The 19,888-nt window shown below is 34.6% G+C and overlaps 1 protein-coding gene across 3 annotated transcripts in view; it reads left to right on the forward strand.

Annotated features, from left to right (window-relative positions):
• CSMD3 (CUB and Sushi multiple domains 3) overlaps positions 1-19,439 on the forward strand; it is a 586,238-nt gene extending 566,799 nt beyond the window's left edge. For all 3 annotated transcript variants that reach the window (XM_058820586.1, XM_058820594.1, XM_058820602.1), the window contains 8 exons: positions 2,857-2,968; positions 4,251-4,430; positions 7,388-7,453; positions 9,525-9,683; positions 12,846-12,958; positions 14,871-14,958; positions 17,371-17,506; positions 18,894-19,439. In XM_058820586.1, the coding sequence (XP_058676569.1) occupies positions 2,857-2,968; positions 4,251-4,430; positions 7,388-7,453; positions 9,525-9,683; positions 12,846-12,958; positions 14,871-14,958; positions 17,371-17,506; positions 18,894-19,053 (1,014 nt within the window). In that variant the 3' untranslated portion in view covers positions 19,054-19,439. The remainder of the gene's footprint in view (positions 1-2,856; positions 2,969-4,250; positions 4,431-7,387; positions 7,454-9,524; positions 9,684-12,845; positions 12,959-14,870; positions 14,959-17,370; positions 17,507-18,893) is intronic.
• Positions 19,440-19,888: the final 449 nt, after the last annotated feature.

Genomic DNA, 19,888 nt, shown 5'->3' on the forward strand with positions numbered 1-19,888 from the left:
AATTACTATACATATCCTATATATTTTATAGGATATTTATTACACGTTAATTTATTATTTTCATTTATTTGTAATCTTGAACAGCATGGCAGCACTTAAACATCTTCATCCCTTGGGCAGCGGCTGCATTTTTGACGCTGCTTTGGTGCTTACATATATAAAGGTTGTGTTTCTTGTGAAACCATAAAATCATGGTATGGTTTGGGTGAAAGGGACCTTCAAGATAATTTAGTTTGACCCCCCCTTGCCATGGACAGGGACACCTTCCAGTAGACCAGGTTGCTTAGAGCCCCATCCAGCCTGGCTTTGAACACAGCCTGGTATGAGGCATCAAGAATTTCTCCGAGCAACTTGTCCTAGTCTCTCACCACCCTCGCAACAAAGAACTTCCTTCTAGTATCTAGTCTAAACCTTTCCTGAATCTGCTCTCTCTTGTCCTATCACTACACGTGGCTGTAAACAGTCCCTCTCCAGGTTTCTTGTAGGCTCCCTTCAGATACTGGAAGGCCACAATTAGATCAGAATGAAGCCTTCTTTTTTCCAGGCTAAAAACCCACATCTCTCTCAGCCTTTACTCAGAGGAGAATCACTCAGAACCTTCTGGTGGCCCTCCTGTGGATTTCCTCCAACAAGTGTGTGGTTTTGTGCTGAGACACTCAAAGTGGGACGCAGGACTCTGGGTGAGGTCTCAGCAGAACAGAGTAGAGGACAAAATCACTTCCCTCAACCTGCTGCCCTACGCTGCTTTTGGTACCTCCCTAGATTGAACTGGTTTTTGGGATGCAAGGGCACATTGCTGTCTCATGCCCAGCCTCTCAGCCACCAGTTCCTCCAAGTCCTTCTCAGCAGGGCTGCTCTCGATCTCTTCATATCCTAGTGCACCCCTACTATAAGGTGTAGTGCAGCACTTAGAACTTGGTCTTACTAAACCTCAGGATGTTCTCATGGACCACTTCTCAAGCTTTTTCAAGTCCCTCTGGATGCATCTCATCCTTCAGATGTGTCACACACACCACTCAGCTTGGTGTCATTTGTGAATTTGCTGCGGGTGCACTCAATCTCTTCACCTGTGTTGTTAAGGAAGATATTAAATATCTGGTAAATAACACAGGTTCCAATACAGAGCCCTGAGTGACACCATGTGTCATTGATGTCCACTGGGATTCTGAGACATTGACCACTATCCTCTGGATGTGACAGTCCCATCACTTTCTTATCCATCTAACAGTCCACTGATCTAATCAATCTTTGTCCAGTTTAGAGAGAAGGATGTTTGGGGGGATTCTTGAGAAAGACTTTACAGAAGTCCAGAAAAATGATATCTGCAGTGCTTCCCTTGTCCACTGATGTGGACATATGAACACATCTTTCTTAAGGCTGGTACTTTTTAAAAGTAATATATTGATGGTGATTGTTTTAACTAAGATCTTTACCATGAAATAAAAAAAAAGTCTTCTATAGCTACTTGTTGCAATTTCTAAAACTTGTAGTACTTTACTACTTTGTGTTTAATCATGCAAGTGATTTAGTGTATTTCCTTCAAAATCTTTTACAAGTAATTACATAGTCCAGTGAACACAGAAAAGAGCAAAATAAAGGGAGATGAATTTTAAATACCATCCCGTGTTGATGAGCTACTATCTCGAGTTCATGGGTTATTATTAAATTTCATTCTGATGAGAAACTTGAGCTGAAATGGAATAGTACTATCAAGTTTCAAATGAATACTTGTAGCAGTGAAATGCTGTTTCCCAGTAATGAACTATCAAGAAATAATCCACATCTTACCTTTGAGCATCAGTCTGAATCAAGTATTATGCATTTAGGCAAAATAATTAAAAAATCATACCCAAACCAGAACTATAAATGTGCTGTCACAGATAATTTAACGTTTGCAACTTCTTGTTTAAACATGAGTTGATAAATATATTAATACAGGTCACTGCAGAACAGTGGATATGATCTATGCACCTTAATATTTTAGTTAAGCACTCACACTATGTAATACAATACTCTCTGAATTATGTACTTCTAATCTAATTTCCTCGCTTTTGATGGAAACTAAGAATTATTTGCATTTTCATCAATTTCACCATGACTGGACATGCTGAACAAGTTATTCCATTTTATGTTTGTGAAGAAACTGTAAGAATTCTATTTTCTTTTTTATGCAACACATACCCATAATAAGGGTAATAATTAAAAGCTAATCTCAGATGAATTGCTACTGTAAATTTTAATGCACTTGTGTTCCGGTTTCTATTATCAAAGTGGTATGAAGAGCTGTTATTCTTTACCTCCTCTCATCAAAAACCAAAATTAAAATATCATAGGAACATTCTGAAGCATGAGACAGTGTTGTTGACCAGCCCCTATATATTTCTCATTATAATCTGTGAATATATGCAGCATTCCCCAAAGGGGGATCTAGTTCAGAAAAAGTCCAGCAGAATCTAATGCTCATTTCAGTTCTGTGACTTCCCTTGTTTGTGGCAATTTTGCCCAACTGGCTCTCCTTTGGCCCAGAGTGGGGAAGGCACCATAATCTTTGTTTCCAAACTCACAGTTCATCAACTGTTCCAGGCCCAAAGCAACACACTAGAGAGGCCGCAGATGATGAGGATTCGATTTTCTTCCATGGTGGATCTAATTTTGGGGGGAGAGTAATTCTACTGAGAATGAAGCAGTTTTTTATTTCATATCAAATTGTTCTGTGAAATTAATTTACTTTCCAGAGAAAGGGAATCACAACTTATCAAGTCTGCATTATGTGAAGGAGTGATCAAATTTAGGAAAAAAAATCCCAGCTTGATAGTTGCTCATAACAATATTATTGTGTTTTCTGCTTTTCAACAGGTGGGAAATGTTGTTCAATTTCAGTGTAAAAAAGGGCACCTTCTCCATGGTTCAACAACAAGAACCTGCCTTCCTGATCTTACATGGAGTGGCATCCAGCCAGAATGTATACGTAAGAAATTATTAATTTTCTTCTTTCCTCAGTTCTTTAATCTAGATTATTTAGCTGCAGTAACATTGTCATAAAGTTATTTTATATGCATTTATTAACTGAAAGTCACAGAAATCTGCATTACTAGCTTACAGCAGCTAGAAATATGATTCTGAGTGATTTTTTCTATGATAACAATGTAATTTAAAAAAAAAAAAAGAGATAAAATAGGCAGATCTTCATCCAAAGTCAATTTCTGTCTAAGAGGGTGCAACCCTTCCAACTCAGAGAGGAGGTGGTGACAAAAGGACATATCAGATGGCCCTATTCTAAAATACACAGGAAAGCAGATAATTAAAATCAATTCTAGTAAAGAGTTTGAACTGTTTCCCAGCCAAGGATTCACAGTATTTTAAGATGGGTAAACAAGTGTTTGCAATTGGAAATTTTTGAATCTGAAATAGAGACAATCTTCTTTGAATATAGACAACAGCACTTAATTTCATAGATATTTTACTCTTTGGTAAATAATGATAATTTGCTGAAGATGTGAGATCATGGTTAATCTTTCCAGTTCAGCTAGTCAGCTGTATTTTCTGGAAATAGTCTTACTTTGTAAGGTCTGACCCTATAGAATGACCCAGTGAATGGAGAACATATCCACAGAAGGAAGCAGCATTACTATTATTTCAGCTGGTGCTAGCATTAATCTTAAGCAAGCAGCAAATCAGCAGCTCAGTGTGGAGGGTGAACTCCTCTCTTGGAGGTATGCTGTCTTTGAGATAACACATAAATCCCATATATTCTGGTGATTGTTAAATATATAAGACTCTTCATATGACATTAGAAAAGGTAACTTAATTTTTCTGATATTTACAACTCACTTTAAATTTCTCCTTGACCTTTCTTAGTGTTTTCCAACTGACCATTTACTTAACTGTTATGCAATGCTACATAGATATCATAAGCGGTGTAAACCAGAAGCTATGATTGCTTTTAAGTCTGCTGTGGTGTGTGCTGTTTCTCTTCTCATATGCAGACAATTAATTTTGTTCATACAAGTCAGTCTGTTCTTCCTTTAATTCCTTTGGAATTAAAAGGTCCATGTTTAAGGGTGTATTTACTGATTTGTAGTGATGTTTTATAGACTATATAGTAATTTAGACTGTGAATTAAAATATAGTAATATATAATTTCTATTGATTTTTTACTTTGCTAATTAACTGTCAGAATGGGCATATATCATCTTTTCAGAAATATTTCCACCATTTTGACAGAAGGATATTTTACATTTTCTTTGTAGCTCACAGCTGTAAACAACCAGAAACACCAAGTCATGCTAATGTTGCAGGAATGGATCTTCCCTCACTTGGTTATACCTTGATTTACACTTGTCAGCCAGGCTTCTTCTTGGCAGGAGGATCAGAGCACAGAGCCTGTAGGTCTGATGGCACATGGACTGGGAAGGTTCCAGTTTGTGAAGGTAAGCTCTTCTGTTTCCCACTGCATCTGCCATCTGTCATGTTTCAGAGCTTTTCTTTACTTGCAGTTGTCACATGCATACCAGCAATTTGACTGGGCCCAGTCAGCAAGTTTTAATGAAAGGCAGGTCCAGCTTGATGAACCAAATCTTCTTCTGTAACAAACTGACCTGCTTAGCGGTCGCTCAGTACCTGGCACTGCTGAGACCACACCTTGAAAGGAGTATGCAGTTTTGGACCCCTCTCTCAGAGAAAGACATTGAGGTACTGGGCTGTTCCCAAAGAAGAGGAATGAAGCTGCTGAAAGGTTTGCAGCAGAAGGCTTATGAGGAGAGGCTGGGGAAGCTGAGGGTCTTTATCCTGGAGAAAAGGATGCTGAGGGGAGACCTTATTGCTCTTAATAAGTACCTGAAACTTATTGTTTGTTGCAAGGTGAATGTTGGTCTCTTCTTCAAATTAACAAGTGATGAGAGGAACAGGCCTAAAGCTGTGCCAGTCGCTTAGGTTGGACATTATGAGAAATTTTAGGAAAATTTAGGAAGAGTTGACAAGCATTGGAGCAGGCTGCCCAGGAAAATGGTGGAGGTGGATGTGTAGATGTGGCATTTAGAGCCATAATGTTGTGGAGGCCTTGGTAGTGCTAGGTTAGCTATTGGACTCTAAGATCATAGAGGTCTCTTCCAACCTAAATGATTGAATGATTTTGTATTAATTTTTGAGAAAGATGCCCAAAGTCCAAGATTTCCGAATTACTGTGTAAAATTAATACAAAGAGTACCTATTTTTTTATATTTTTATGTATGAAACTATATACTACTAGATAAGGAAATGTATCGACTTTGTCCTTGCAGTTCCCACCTTTGTTTCTAATTTTTACTACCCACTTTTTCAAGGTAGGACATGGAAAACATCATAGCCAAGTCATGGTGAGCAAGGGGGTTTTCATGTGAGATAAGGAATATACTCAAGTGTAAGAACTGTTTTGAATTTTATTTCCTGAATAATTAAAGGCCTTTTCAGATTACTGTTACCTAATGTTTCAGATGTGGCTATCCCCAGGGCTCTTGCAGAGGCATTCAAAGGCTTTTTAGCCAAACACTGCTACTTGGATGGGAAATAGGAAATGAATAGTTTGTATTACTAAAAAACAGGTGTCCTGGAATTGCATGCCAGGCAAGTGCTGGGGGAAAATAAAGCAGAGCTTTGGGAAAGTGCTAGAAAGCTAGCAGCCAGGAAGCTTATGATTTGCTCAGTAGTTGGAAAGTATTATGGCAGGCCAAATGATTCATAGATTGTATTGTGATTCAGGAATTTTCTGCTGCTGCTGCTGGAAGAAGTTGTTCACCTCTTACTGTGAATTTCACAAAAATGACTTAGAAATAGATGAAACGGAATAAAATGAGCTAAGATCTCTAAAGGGATATGTAGGGGAATTAAACTAGAATTTGATGCTTTAAATACAAAATTGAAATCTTGAGATTGCAAGGATATGGACTTGGAAATTTAAACTTCATAGTTAGCTACTTTTAGCTTTGAATTTTTATCTATTGTTTGTATTTAGGTTGTATTTTGTGTTTCAAATTTCAGTTGTGGACTTGACTAGAAAATTTTCAACTTGACAAAGCAAATTGACTCATCATCTTTTTATGCTAAAACCCAGCTGGAAAGTGTGATCCAGATATTTCTAATGTGAATTTAATGTAGTCAGAAAGCATACGCTGTTGAACCATGCCCTCCAGGTCAACAATGTACAGTGAAGCTCAGTAAATTTCTTTCAAAACAGTGAGGAAATAAAAGTTAATCAATCAGTAGTAACAGTCCATGAGAACCTTAGACTGCATTTCAACCCTGCCCTTGCTTCTTCACAGTCTTAACATGCTTGACAAGAAAACACCTTTTAAAAAAGATAAAAGTTATTCTCATTAAAAGCATTCTCAGTCCTTCTTGCAAAATTTTCCTTTTTATGTGGAAAAACACTCAGCTTAGGAGCAAGGTAGTTTCTTTTGTTGTGGATTTTTTTAGAACATGGATTGGAGAGAAAAGGCCTGAGTTCAAGGCCAAGACCCAAAATACAAAACATTGAAATCATAGTTAGAGCAAGGAATTGACTCTACTGCTACATGAGAATATTTTACATTAGGAGAAAGAGTTATTTGTCTTCTTTATTTTCCAATGAATCCAAATGAGTTTTAAAAAAAAAAAAGAAAAGGTTAATCTCCAGGAAATTATAAAGTCCTATTGCATTTAGTTCATCATCCTCAGTGTTGGGAGAGTTTTTTTCTCTAAGCAGAGAAGAAATTATATTCTCCAACTTCCAGTTCTCATATCACCTGAGCAGTTGGAGATACTCTGGGCAGCCTCTTTTGCTTGTTTATTTCTGCTGTTATCCTTTAAAGAATCAGGGACCTTCTCCTTCAATATTAAGAGATTAAAGCAATACCTATGGGTTTTCAGTCTTGAAGACAAGATGTCTCACTCAGTGCTGTTGAAGATAGTTAAGCCCTGGAGAGAAATGATTTCAAGCTCCCTTTGTTAGGTGTGTCTTCCCTTTTTGGTCTTACATTGCAGTCAATGCACTGTTCACTGTTCCTAGTCCAAGTGACATAGCCAAGATTAGATGCTATATTAGAAGGCATCTCACATATTAGGTGCATGATCCAGGACTGTAAGTTTTAAAACATGGATTCTGAAGTGAAACCCTGCACTGTTTGACAGCTGAAAGTGACTTAATAGCATATAGGTGCCTGGTTTAGGAGGATATGGGGGAACAGAATAAATTTGTGTGCCAGTGCTCCTGTGATACTAAGGTTTGATACTAATTGAAATACCACTCACAATTGAGTTTTAAACATCATCCTATATACTTTCAAACAAATAAATTCCATGATGGATTTTTTTATTGTTTCTGAGTAACATCTTGCTACTGATATCTCTTTATATCTTTTATTCTTTCTAACAGCTGGTTCTAAAATATTAGTGAAGGATCCCAGACCAGCGTTGGGAACACCAAGTCCCAAACTAAGTGGTAAGTACTCCAAGGCTTCTATCGTTATAAACCATTTCTGTAGAAAAACCAGTGAGGATGATTTTAGTGAAATTGCACTGAGTGGTTTAGAATATGTAAAGGATATTAGATGAGGCACTGGATTAACAAGGGGGAAAATGTAATTGAATTATTCCCTAATTTTGAAGTTCATCTATCATATGGTGTAATTTATATCTGTATGCAATTTCTGTTATGTAATAACAGAAGAGTTTTATTGGTTTCACTGAAATCACTGTGTTCTGTGTAAGATTCTATGCAATTTACCTATTTAGAAGCTGTACTACTCACCTTGAAATAATTTAAAGATGTTTTGCAGTTTTCTTCAGTCATGCACTTTTTACATATCTCTAATTTAAATTGCTCTCCCTAAATACCTCATATTAGCCTTGAACTTAGCCTTTAGAAAAAAAAGCTAAATTTATCTGAGACAAGGTAATCTCTCCAATTCTGGCTCAAGTCTCCAGTTTTAACAGATTTGCTGAAGACCATATTTGGATATTCTGACCAGAGAAGCTCTCTGTCCACTGAAAAGATTTTTTGAAAAGAGCAGTGTCCTTAACTAAAATTAACCTTTGGCTACAATAAACTAATTGAATTTCTACTGATAATGAATAAGATTCAAAAGTAGTACTTTAACATATTGGGATTTGGGGGATTTTTTTTATTTTTATATTTTGTGTATTAATTCAAAAAAGTGTTTTTCAATGATGTTCTGCAGAATGGAAGGCATCAAGTTTTTAATTCAGAAAATTTTCATTCATTTTGTTCAATCCCAGTTAACTTCCAATTTAGCACAAAAAGATCAGTTTTCCTAAAAGTAGGAAAATATATTTCAGGCAGACTACAAATCAGCAACATCAGAGCATTTCCACCATGCAATTTCCTTGCTTACAGGTCCGGTACCTACATGTTTTTTCAAGCAAATATACATACACGTACACAGACAAAAATAAACTAGGAAAGCTCCTTTACCCTTCATGTAAAAGAACTGTCTTTGTATTGCATGAAATAAATGATGAAGGAATGCTGTGGGTATCCCAGTGTGCCCCAGTCTTGGATTTAGGGGTAGTCTGAGAGAGAAAAGGGCAAATATTCCTCTCTGCTCATCTGACATGAGATGCAAATGCACACATGAACACAGAGCTTTAAGTTCGGTGTGAAGTACTTCAAATAATGTGAAAGTGCCGATTTTAAATAGTTATTCTTAAAGGGTAACTCTGATATATTACTTTGGAAAGTGTAGTAAGCCCATCCTAAATCACTTTCAATTTAATTGTTTGAAAGGTATGTCATGTTAAGATTTTAAAGATTTGCATGTATCAGTTTTTACATCACAGGTAGCTTTTTGTTGTTTTGGTGGCATTATTTCCTTGCTGAAATAGCATTACTTAAATTAATAATTTTTCAGTTCACTAATGGTAAGTATTAAATATGAGGGTATAAATCTAGTGTATTTTTTCCCTAGGAGACTATGTCTGTTTTAAATTTAAATTAGAGAATTATTTTTTTTCTCCTGGTGAAGATCATAATGTTTTTAAGCATTTGAAGACAAGACAAAACTTATATGCTTTTTATTAGAAAAGTTGAATACTTAATAAAGAAAATTTTTATAATATTTCATGTCATTTAAAGAAATTGCTTATTAAAATTTTTGATATCCAAATAGATACTAATTTCTGCAAAATTTCATGCAGCCATATGTCCCTAGCTGTCTGTGCTGGCATAGGAAAGATTCCACAGTGAGCAGAATATGCTCTTCTGGCTAAAGTTTTCAGAATTTGTGAAACTGGTTATTCCTGGGGCAGGTCCATATTTTAGGAAAAAGGCGAATGAAGATGTAGTTGTGGTTGTGTTCTTCAGTGCAAATACATTTCTTTCATAAAAGTTTATGCCAGGTTTCTATGTTTTATATCTGAAAATTACAACCTAGTAGATTTATAAAGAGTAAAGGAAAGAAAATGCTAATATTTATCATATATTTTGTTGGTTATTTGACTTTTTAAGTACTAAATATCACAAAATGTGTTGACACATGCTTTCGTCTGCCTAGTTCCTGATGATGTATTTGCCCAAAATTATATATGGAAAGGATCTTACAATTACAAAAGCAAGAAGCAACCCATGACTTTGACAGTTACCAGTTTCAATGCAACTTCAGGAAGAGTAAATGCAACACTTACAAACAGCAATATGGAATTGCTGCTATCAGGTATGAGCTAAGGAAAACTAATTTCCTTTTTTTTTATTTTTTTTTCTCTTACAGACATTGGTTTCCTGTAACTTTCTGCATAACTTAAATTTTATTATCTTATCAAAGAAATTTTCACTGCATTTCAGTTCCTTTCCAAAGGCAGGGATTTTTCCATTTCTCTCCTTCCTCTTGTTTCTGTGTTTTGTTTTGTTTTCATTTTTTTTTACTTTTCTGAGATTTTACTATATCTGGAGTTAATAGTCAACAAGGAGTGAAGGAATCACATTAATTATCATGATTCTCTTTTAAACATTTAAAATAAGATTCAAGTACCGTTTGTGCGATTTTCTTATTTCTTAATTATAAAATTTCCCCACAGTGGCCTAATGGCTAATAATAAATATGATGAGATTGATATCTGTTGACCTAGAAAGTCGGAGGATACCTAATGAACATGGAAAGAAACTAGAGTTGGCACTTATTAGATTTTCTAAGAAAGGAAAAAAAAAGTTAGAATCCTAGAATTGCTTAGGTCTAAAAAGATTTGTAAGACAACCAAGTTAATCTAATACTGTCAAATCCATCACTGAATCATGTCTCTGGAAGTGCCACGTGCGCATCTTTTAAATACCTCCAGGGACGGTGACTCCACATTTCTCTAGACAGCCTATTCCAATGCAGACAACCCTTTCAGTGATTAATTTTTTCATAAGATCTAATCTAAACTTCTCCTGGCAAAACTTGAAGCTGTTTCCTTTCAAGCACCAGAAAATACCTTGCTTCGCCTTCTTTTCAGGTAGTTAAAGAGAGGATGTAGTCTCCCTTCAATCTCCTTTTTTCCAGACTAAATAACCCAAATTTCCTCAGACTCTCCCCATAAGACTTGTGCTACAGACCCTTCTCCAGCTCCACTGCCCTTCTCTGGACATGCTCCAGCACTTCCACATCTCTCTTGTAATGAGGGTCCAAAACTGATTGCAGGATTTAAGGTGCGGCCTCACCAGTGCCAAATACAGGGGGTGATCACTGCCCTGGTGCTGCTGACCACCCCATTTATTATACAAGCCAGGATGCCATTGGCCTTCTTGGCCACCTGAGCACACTGAAGGATCATTCAGTCGTGACTAGCACCCCCAGAGCCTCCCAGGCCTGTAGAGTTGCCTGGGGTTGTTGTGAGCCAGGTGCAGGCCCATTGATCCAAGCTGTCCAGATCCTTCTGCAGAGCCTTCCTACTCTCCAGCACATCAGCATTCCTGCCCAACTTGGTGTCATCTGCAAACTGACTGAGGGTGCCTTATCCAGATTGTAGATAAAGGTATCAGACAGGACTGGCCACAGCACTGAGCTCTGGGGAGCAGCAGTTGTGACTGGCCACTGAATGTAACATTAATCAACACAAATCTCTGAGCTCATCCCACCTATCAGCTTGTTAATGTCCAACCCATGAACAGTAAGTTTCTCCAGAAGGATTCTGTTGGAAATGCTGTCAAAGGCTTTACTAAAGTTCAAAGAGATGACATCCACAGCTTTTTTTTTCATCCACTGAGTCACCTTATCATAGAAGTAGCCCAGAGCAGCCAAGCAAGATCTGCCTTTCATAAACCTGTTTGGCTGGGCTTGATCTCCTGGTTGCTGAGAGGGGTGGTCTGCAGAAAGGATCTAATAAGCCACAGAATCTGTGTTTGCTTTGAGTTGAGTAGAATGGTGAATTTTTATTACTAGGTTTGTCTTTTAAATTATTTTTAGGTGTCCTTTGAAGAATCATGCTTGAGAGTGGACAGAATGTTTTCTGACTGATAACTATGTTTGTCTTGGCTGTGTGTAAATTTTTTCTGGTGTGTTAATTTCATTTATGTCGTTTCTATGATGATATTAGGAGTAACAGATGTAGTATTTTGTACTTTTAGAATTAGGAAAGTAAACCACTGTGTTTTCTCACTCAAAACACTCGTCCTCCAAATAAAAGGTTCCTTCAACTAGACACAAATGTGATTCCAAATGCCCTTTTCCACTCTATGTACAGACATTACGCATCAGGTGTCATCAGGTAATTAATATTTTTTTATTTCCCTGCTCTAAACATAGAACACTGAGATCTTGTATACTGTAAGGGCACCTTAGGGCCAGGAAGTAGGGATGGATAAAAAATACATTTACATGCTAGGAAGCTGAATTCACCAATATTCAGTTTGTATTTTTCTCAAATGAAAAGTAGTTCCCTCTTCCTGCATAATTTACTGTTTTGCATTCCATCATTTGATGCATCTCTCTTTACTTCTTTTTATTTTGACACCTGTGCTTGCTGTAATGGTTCATAGAATAAACACATCTTGCCAAGGCTCATTCATCTGAGCTCAGTGTAGTGTTTACATGGCAGTAAGCCTTCTCATTAGCTCAGAGATTATTGGTATGTAATGATACCTCCTACAGGGCAGTCACCAATCCTTAATGTGGAAAAGGCTTTTTTTTTCAATTTGGGCATGTACACAAGAGACACGAATTAGGAATGGAAGAGGAAGTCACTAAACATTTTCTGGTATTTTATTTTCATTTCCAAATTAACAAGTAATGATATTTGGGTTCTAAATAATTATTCTGCAAGAACAAGAATAAGTCAATAATTATGTCTACAAAGTAAATAAACTGGCATACAAGTCTTCTCATTATATGGAAGAAACTGGTTTGTAACTGACACTACTATGAAGAACAATCCAATTGTAAAAAAATATTTTAATTTTTTTTTAATTTAGCAGCAGCTTTTGGAATCAAATTTGTGTGTGGATGTTCCTATTATGATATTTTCTATGTAATGACTAAATTATATATATTGAAAGTAGGGATGTGAGGTTTAAATACATTCTTCCTGAATCAGAACAATATTTTCAATTTCAAATCAGATTGCTGTCAATGTTTTGCCTAAAGCTTGAAGTAACAGCTGTGTGTATGGAGTTTCCCTTCTCTCCTCTCTACAGGCTAAGCTAAATCTGTTTCTATTGAAATCTTAGGATTATTGAAATAATTTCAAAATAGAGTGCATCTTTTTAAACAAACAATGTTGAAAATTGGTACCTATTTTTCTTGGTTTTCTTCTTAAGGAAAAGAGATTATGTGTTTATTCTCAAGGATAACATTATTTTTCTATTCAACACAAATATAAATTTTTACAACTATATTCTACAGGAGTGTATAAAAGCCAGGAAGCTCGGCTAATGCTCCACATATATCTCATTAAAGCACCCTCCCATACATCTGCAAGCAAGTTGAAAGAAGAAAAATGGGCTATGGATGGTTTTGTGAGTATATTTCTGCTACAAAAGAGAGGGATTTTTTTTTTGTATGATTGAAATCATGCTGGTTTTTACATCCAAAAAATCCTCAGACATATCAAACTGAATCTTTTTAGTAAGGCTGATTCATTAAGCTACATGAAAATTTTCTTGTAAAATGCAGACCAGTCCAAGGGAAAATGTGGGAACAGCCATAGAGTGTAGGCAAAATTATAATGTGTGTTAGTACAGAAGCCTTTCTTGTAGGCTTCTTCTATGTCTCTGTATTCCAATATATTTATAAATTTTATAATAATTAAACATAAAACCATTGATGATAATATTATATTCTATTAATACAACAACAATTATAATCATTATATTAGGATACGTTTTACTTTTTGATGATTTTTAAAAAATACCTTGAAAAAGATGAACTGTCACATGTATATGTAAAACAAAATAGATTACTCCAGTTTAGCATTAGGCCCCTTGGGGTTTGGGCTACAAGTTTATTCTTTAAAACAGGGAGGAAGAGAACACATAACTGAGGAGAGGTAAAGGGGAGGGTTAAATAGTCCAGATTTCTGGGATGTGATTAAACCATGAAAAGGAAATGCCTTCCAAGAATAAATAGAGGCAAAAGTAGAATTTTTAGAAAAGAAAGAGCCTAAAATTATTTGGATTAGTATAAACACTCATATAGCCTTACTACTACATCTGATTTTTTAAGGTGTTTGTGTGTCTTATGTTTCAGCTATTAGTTAAGCACTAGAGGGACACCACTATGTTTGCACATGCCATGTGTACATTGAACTGTACACACAAATTTTTATTTTTATAACAAGTGACACTGGTTGAACAATTTTTTTTTTCAAAGGTTCAGAATGAAAACCTTAAACTAAACTCATTAAGCAAGAAATGAACTAGTAAAATGACTTAACTCTCTTGGCTTGTAATAACTTAAGGCTTCAAGAACACGCTCCTGAGGTAGCAAAAGCAATGAATTTACTTTCAGACTTCTAAATATACAAAATTAGACAGAATACTTCCTATATTCCATATGCTATTTACATACTGCTCCTACTTGACCTTTTTTTCCCTTGAGTCTTGGATTAGCACAAAGAGGCTACTCTAGCCCAAAGTAAAAAGTCACCTAAAAAAGTACATGGTCTTCAGTGAAAACACAGCTTCAGGTCACTGCTGAAAAACATGCTGTGTCTTGAGAACGGGAAGGTTAAGGGGAAAGGTTGAAGGAACCTATCTAGAAAACACTGAATTTAAACATAATTATTCTTAGAAGCAAGTATATGTCGAGTTGTATGCAGTACACTAGACTGTACTTACTGTAATAAGAGAGATAATCATGGGATCACAACCATCCCCTTGCTCCCACAAGACTTTTAGTTTATACTAAAGTTTTATACTTCTACCAAAGCTTTATTCAATGTTCTTCTGGTCCATGGCCATATAATTAAGTGCTCTTTTGGACAGGTACTGAGAAAAATTGAAATAACTTTCAATTAATTTGAGGTTTTTTATTAAGTTTAAAACAACTATTAAAACCTCAATATTCTCATCCTTAGGATTATATGCAATATAACTTCTTCAATTAACTTCCCAAACAAATCAGAAAACTATAAAGTATAATACTGACATTTGAACTACCAGAAATTTTAGGTCTTACTAGTTTTTAAAAAGTACAATTAAATGTAGTATAAGGTGTCATATGTGACCATAAACCACCATGACGAGTGCCTATAACAGTCCTGCCTTTTCTTTTGAACTCTCTATATAAAATTCCTATAAAAATAGGGTGTTTATAATGGGGAATAACAGCTACCAGTCAAGCATATTGGTATATAGAATACAATAGCTCCCTATCATATAGATACATGCAACAGTTTTCCCCACTTAATTCAAAGATTTTTATTTACAGGTCTCTGCTGAACCTGATGGAGCAACATATGTTTTTCAAGGATTCATCCAGGGTAAAGATTATGGACAATTTGGGCTTCAAAGAATAGGTATTAAAATAATTCTAATTCTTTGCTCGTTCATTGTTCCATATTCAGTTTTCTTATATCCAGTAGTTTGAGGGTATCTGCAGGATGTTACAGAATTGACATTTCATAGAATATTGAGATATTAATATCTTCAAACTGTCATTTAAGTGATATAAATTACAAATGAATTGTAAGATGACTTGCAATCTACTTCTCAGTATTCACATTCATTTGTAATATTTTGAGCAATTATTATAACCAATTATGTGTAAAATGCATTTAATTTCATATCTTAACAGCTATCTAGAAAACCCATGTTGTAGAATGCTTTGATAAACTGGTTTCTTGCTTATGGTGCTGAAACACCATTTCACCTAAACATTTGTTAGAAGAGGGAAACTGTTAAATATTTGCAAATAAATACTTATATTACTTTTACAAAGAAAAAATTCTTACTTGATAAGTGTTTATTTCATAAAAATTAATTTCTTGTTTCTATACTAAGAGAGCTTTAGTAACAAAGCTCAGGAATCAACATTCTGTTGTGCTATTTAAGAAAATAATTTAATTTTCTTTTCTAATGTTGTCTTAAGAACTGTGATATTTCTCCTTACATGAGAATTTGAATTTAGTTTATTCTGAATTTTAAATCATAAATACTGTTGAGAATACCTTAGAAGAGGACTTGCTTTTTACTAATATAATGTTTGTTGAGATAAAGTTCTTACCTTCCCATAAAAGTGCTATCTGTGGATGAAAAATTATGTTCTTTCAGACACAAAATATTGTTCCTTCTTATTTTTTTTTAGTAAAATCAGGAAATTCTTTAATTCTTGAATGTTCTGGAAAGAAGGAATCTAAAGTCAAATTTATCTTTTACAGTTCTCACAGTAAAACATACTGATCTTGTTTTTCACTGTAATTTCTTATGCAAATTACTTTGCCAGAATTTTTAGAAATATCTTTATCAAGAAATATTTTATTTAGATTAATATAATAAGTTATTTCCTTTTATTAACTTTAAAATATTTTAAAGTCATCTAAGAAAAATTAAATGCAAGACTTCCTTGGTAAATTGTTTAGATAGATTATAACAAAAATTATATTTCTTCATTTGAATTTGGATGATATTTTTGAGATTCATTTCTGTAATATATTGAAGGTTATTTTCATTGGTGTATAACTTCGAGGAAAAGGATGATTAAGAGTCAAATTCTATACAATATTTAATTGTAGCTGATATAATAAATTATATCACTATAAAGAAATTCACAGTCTTTGAAGAGATTTTTTTTAGCATGCTTACCATTTAATTATTCCATGCACACAAACTCAAAATTAGCTTCTCTGAAATAAAATTTTTTGACTGTTATTCTCACACAGTTTTCCTCACATTGTTGTTGGTTGATTGTGGTCTCAGCCGTGGATGGTTGTTTGGGGCTTTTTTGGTGCTTTGTTGGTTTTTTAAAATTTCTGTATATTGTCTTATATGGCCGAGAAATTCATAAAACATTATGATCTAAACAGTTCATAAACGATCCAGTTAAAATCTTGAAAATTAACTTTGAAGATGCATTAGAGGATCACAGAATCAACTAGTTTGGAAAAGACCTTGGAGACCATCAACTCCAACCTATGACCCAAGATGACCTTATCGACTAAGGCATGACACTGAGTGCCTCAACCTATTTGTCTTTAAATGCCTCCGGGGTCTGTGACTCCCCCACTTCTTGGCCAGCCCATTCCAGTGCCCACTTCTTCTGAAAAGATTTTTTTTTTTTATGTCTGGGTCATTGTTACAGCCTTTCTTCACATTTAAAAGAGGTATAACTTGTCTATGTAGATACTGTATTCTTCAGCCATGCAGGAGGTCATGTTTCTATTTTTCTAATCAATATCTGGCTTTAACTATTCAAAATTGTTCCTATCTCTTTCCCTCTGTGTATCAATAGCAGTGCCTAAGGAAGTAATGAGTTTTCAATTTTCAAAATTTCTTTTCAGGTGATTGACCTTTTCCTTGATAGTGTGTTTGGGTTTTGTATATGTAGTATTTATTAATTAATGAAATATACAAATGAAACCTGCCACATAGTCAATCTAATATATGCATTATTATAAATTTGACTTTTCATATCACAGTAATGTGTTTTCCTTGCATACAGAAGTTGAATCCCATGCAGAATTATGCTGTAAGATATTTACTGTACCAGAGTACGTGTACTGTTCTCCCAACATATGGCATCCACATATCCATCAGAATATGGGATATATTCCAATTCCAGGTGGCCTCAGCATACAGCTGTATGTATGTAGCAAAACATATGATGATGACCTAGTAACAAGTTGTTCTTGAATTCCAAAGATTATGGAGTCGTATGTGCTACTGATAACAGACATGTATACGATATTACTTGTTTTTCTTCTTTTCTTTAGGTCTTAACATGTCTGAGGGTTCAAATTCTTCTAATCAACCACATGGTACAAATAGTAGTTCAGTGGCCATTGCTATCCTTGTGCCTTTCTTTGCCCTTATATTTGCTGGTTTTGGCTTTTATCTTTATAAACAAAGGTAAGTACAAATTATATATACGGAATTCCCCTATTCCTCTAAGTGTTGGTGGTTTTTTTTGTCTTCAGTTTTTGCTAGTGTAAATTAAGTTTTCTGTAAAAAAAAAAAAAAGACTGTGCAAAATATGCATGTAGACAGGTCTTCCTACGTTTATTAATATCTGGTATAATAAGTAAGAGATGAGTTTATGATACGGTGCTGTACTTTCATTCTTATTTATTTAAAATCTTATAAATTTATCTCTTAATGATAAAATGGATGCTGTAAATTATTAGCATATGCTGAATAATATAATTGGTAGATTTTTTGACTAAGATTCTGTCACATGATGAAAAGAATAAATTGCCTTTATTATTTTCTTCATGTGACAGAGTCGAATCATATCCTGAGTAATTTATCTTAATGCCTGACCAGTTCATTTGCATACAACTATATATGCAAACATTATGTCATTAAGAGATTTCATTGTGAATCTTTCTGCATCTGAAATCATTAGTTCATATGCAATTATGTTAAATAGCCACCAGCCTTTCATTTTCATCAGTCTAAATTCATCCATTTTTTCATGTTACCTAGACCAATACTAATTATTTGGATGCAGTAAACTTTTCCTGTAGCTTTAAAGCATTTGATGGCTAAAGAAACCCTAATTCCTTTAATGCCGAGACAATTCATTGCATAATAACTGCTAAAATGGTGATTTACATCTGGTAGTCTGACAATACTACTAGTAATATACGTTACAGGATAACATTAGTTTAAACCATTTTTAATTAGCACTATTTGTTTTCAGCTGCTCCGGTATATGATAAATTGCCCATGTAATTTTTTATGTATTTGCTATTAGCTGTATTCTGTAAGCACTTGTCTTGGCTTTTTGTATTGATGACTTAGAATATAGTATGCATTTTGTATAGCAATATAGAACACTTTTAAGGGTTTGAACTCTGGTACTTTGAGCTATTTAGTGAAAAAGAGGGCGTTTCAGCTATAAACTTATTCTTGGTAAAATTGCTGAGTCTCCAAAGGGAAAAAGGAAAGCTCATCTTACTGGGGAATTATTGTGTCTTTACAAGACTTTGTTGTACTCTTTATAATCTGATTATCCAAGTGGAATGGATAACAGCTTGGATAATGGATACAATAACAACCAATAGCCTCTTCTAAGGTTGTTAACTAAGTTCTAACTGAAGGCTATTTCCATGGAATCATAAAGCCCTTAAACTACAATAAAGACAGTACTAATTCTTAACATAAATAATGTAAAAGAAAATCAAGATGTCATATTTAGCTCCTGTAATTGTAATTGAGAATTAAGCTCTGTTCTGATTCTTAAACCATATTAAGGAAAACTGCAGTTTTCAAATGTTCTGTCTTTCTTCTACAGGACTGCACCTAAAACGCAGTACACAGGATGCTCTGTACATGAAAATAATAATGGACAAGCTGCTTTTGAAAACCCCATGTATGACACAAATGCAAAGTCAGTGGAAGGGAAAGCAGTACGATTTGACCCCAACTTGAACACTGTTTGCACAATGGTATAATGTGGTAATGATTTGTCTTCAAAGTCTGGGAATTGACACACAACACAGTGCACACACAGTTCACTGCTTAAAAAAAAAAAGAAAAAAAGAAAAAAAGAATGAAAAAAAAAATTAAAGCACACTTTTCAGGATCTAGTGGGTCACCTTTTCCTGAGGATGATAGGCAAGTCTGGGTTGTAGTTATTTTGTTTTGATTTTGTTTTTCATAAACTGGATCAGAATTCTTCTTTGTGTATGCCACGGAGAGTTTTAAAAAATTTTGCTGCACTCCATGAGTGCTACTCACAGTTTATTTGCTTTTTTAAAAAAGGAGGTTATTCTAAAACATAAAACATATTTGCATATATTGGAGGAGCATCCACTATCAGTATTCTGTGCTTTATAAAAAATATAATAGAGGGACTGGTTAAAAAAAACCGATATAGGTAGAAAATAAGAGCTATACTTACAGGAGACAATAGGTCACTGATTTCTCTTTAACAGTCATATGCTACATCTTTCTTGTGAGTTTGTATCTATTTTCCTTTTTCAGCCCTTTAAGCATTTTATTTTTTCTCAGAACACTCGAATTTCTGAGTAATTTTATTTTTTTTCAGAACAGTTGCATTTCTAAGTCCAGGATGTAGTATTTAGAAATCAGCAAGTATAACTTACTCTTTTTGTATCACCGAAAAAAATTAAAATTTCATGTCCTTATAAAATGAATTTTCTTCCCTGCTTTACATCTTGTTTCATTTTCATATTCCAAGTCAAGCTTATTTTCTGTTTCTATTAACAATATCCACAAATTGTAATGTTTTTCTATTTCTTTTGTCAATCATATGTCTAGACAAAT

The sequence above is a fragment of the Ammospiza caudacuta genome, chromosome 1 (assembly GCF_027887145.1).
Source record: "Ammospiza caudacuta isolate bAmmCau1 chromosome 1, bAmmCau1.pri, whole genome shotgun sequence".
Taxonomy (NCBI): Eukaryota; Metazoa; Chordata; class Aves; order Passeriformes; family Passerellidae; genus Ammospiza; species Ammospiza caudacuta.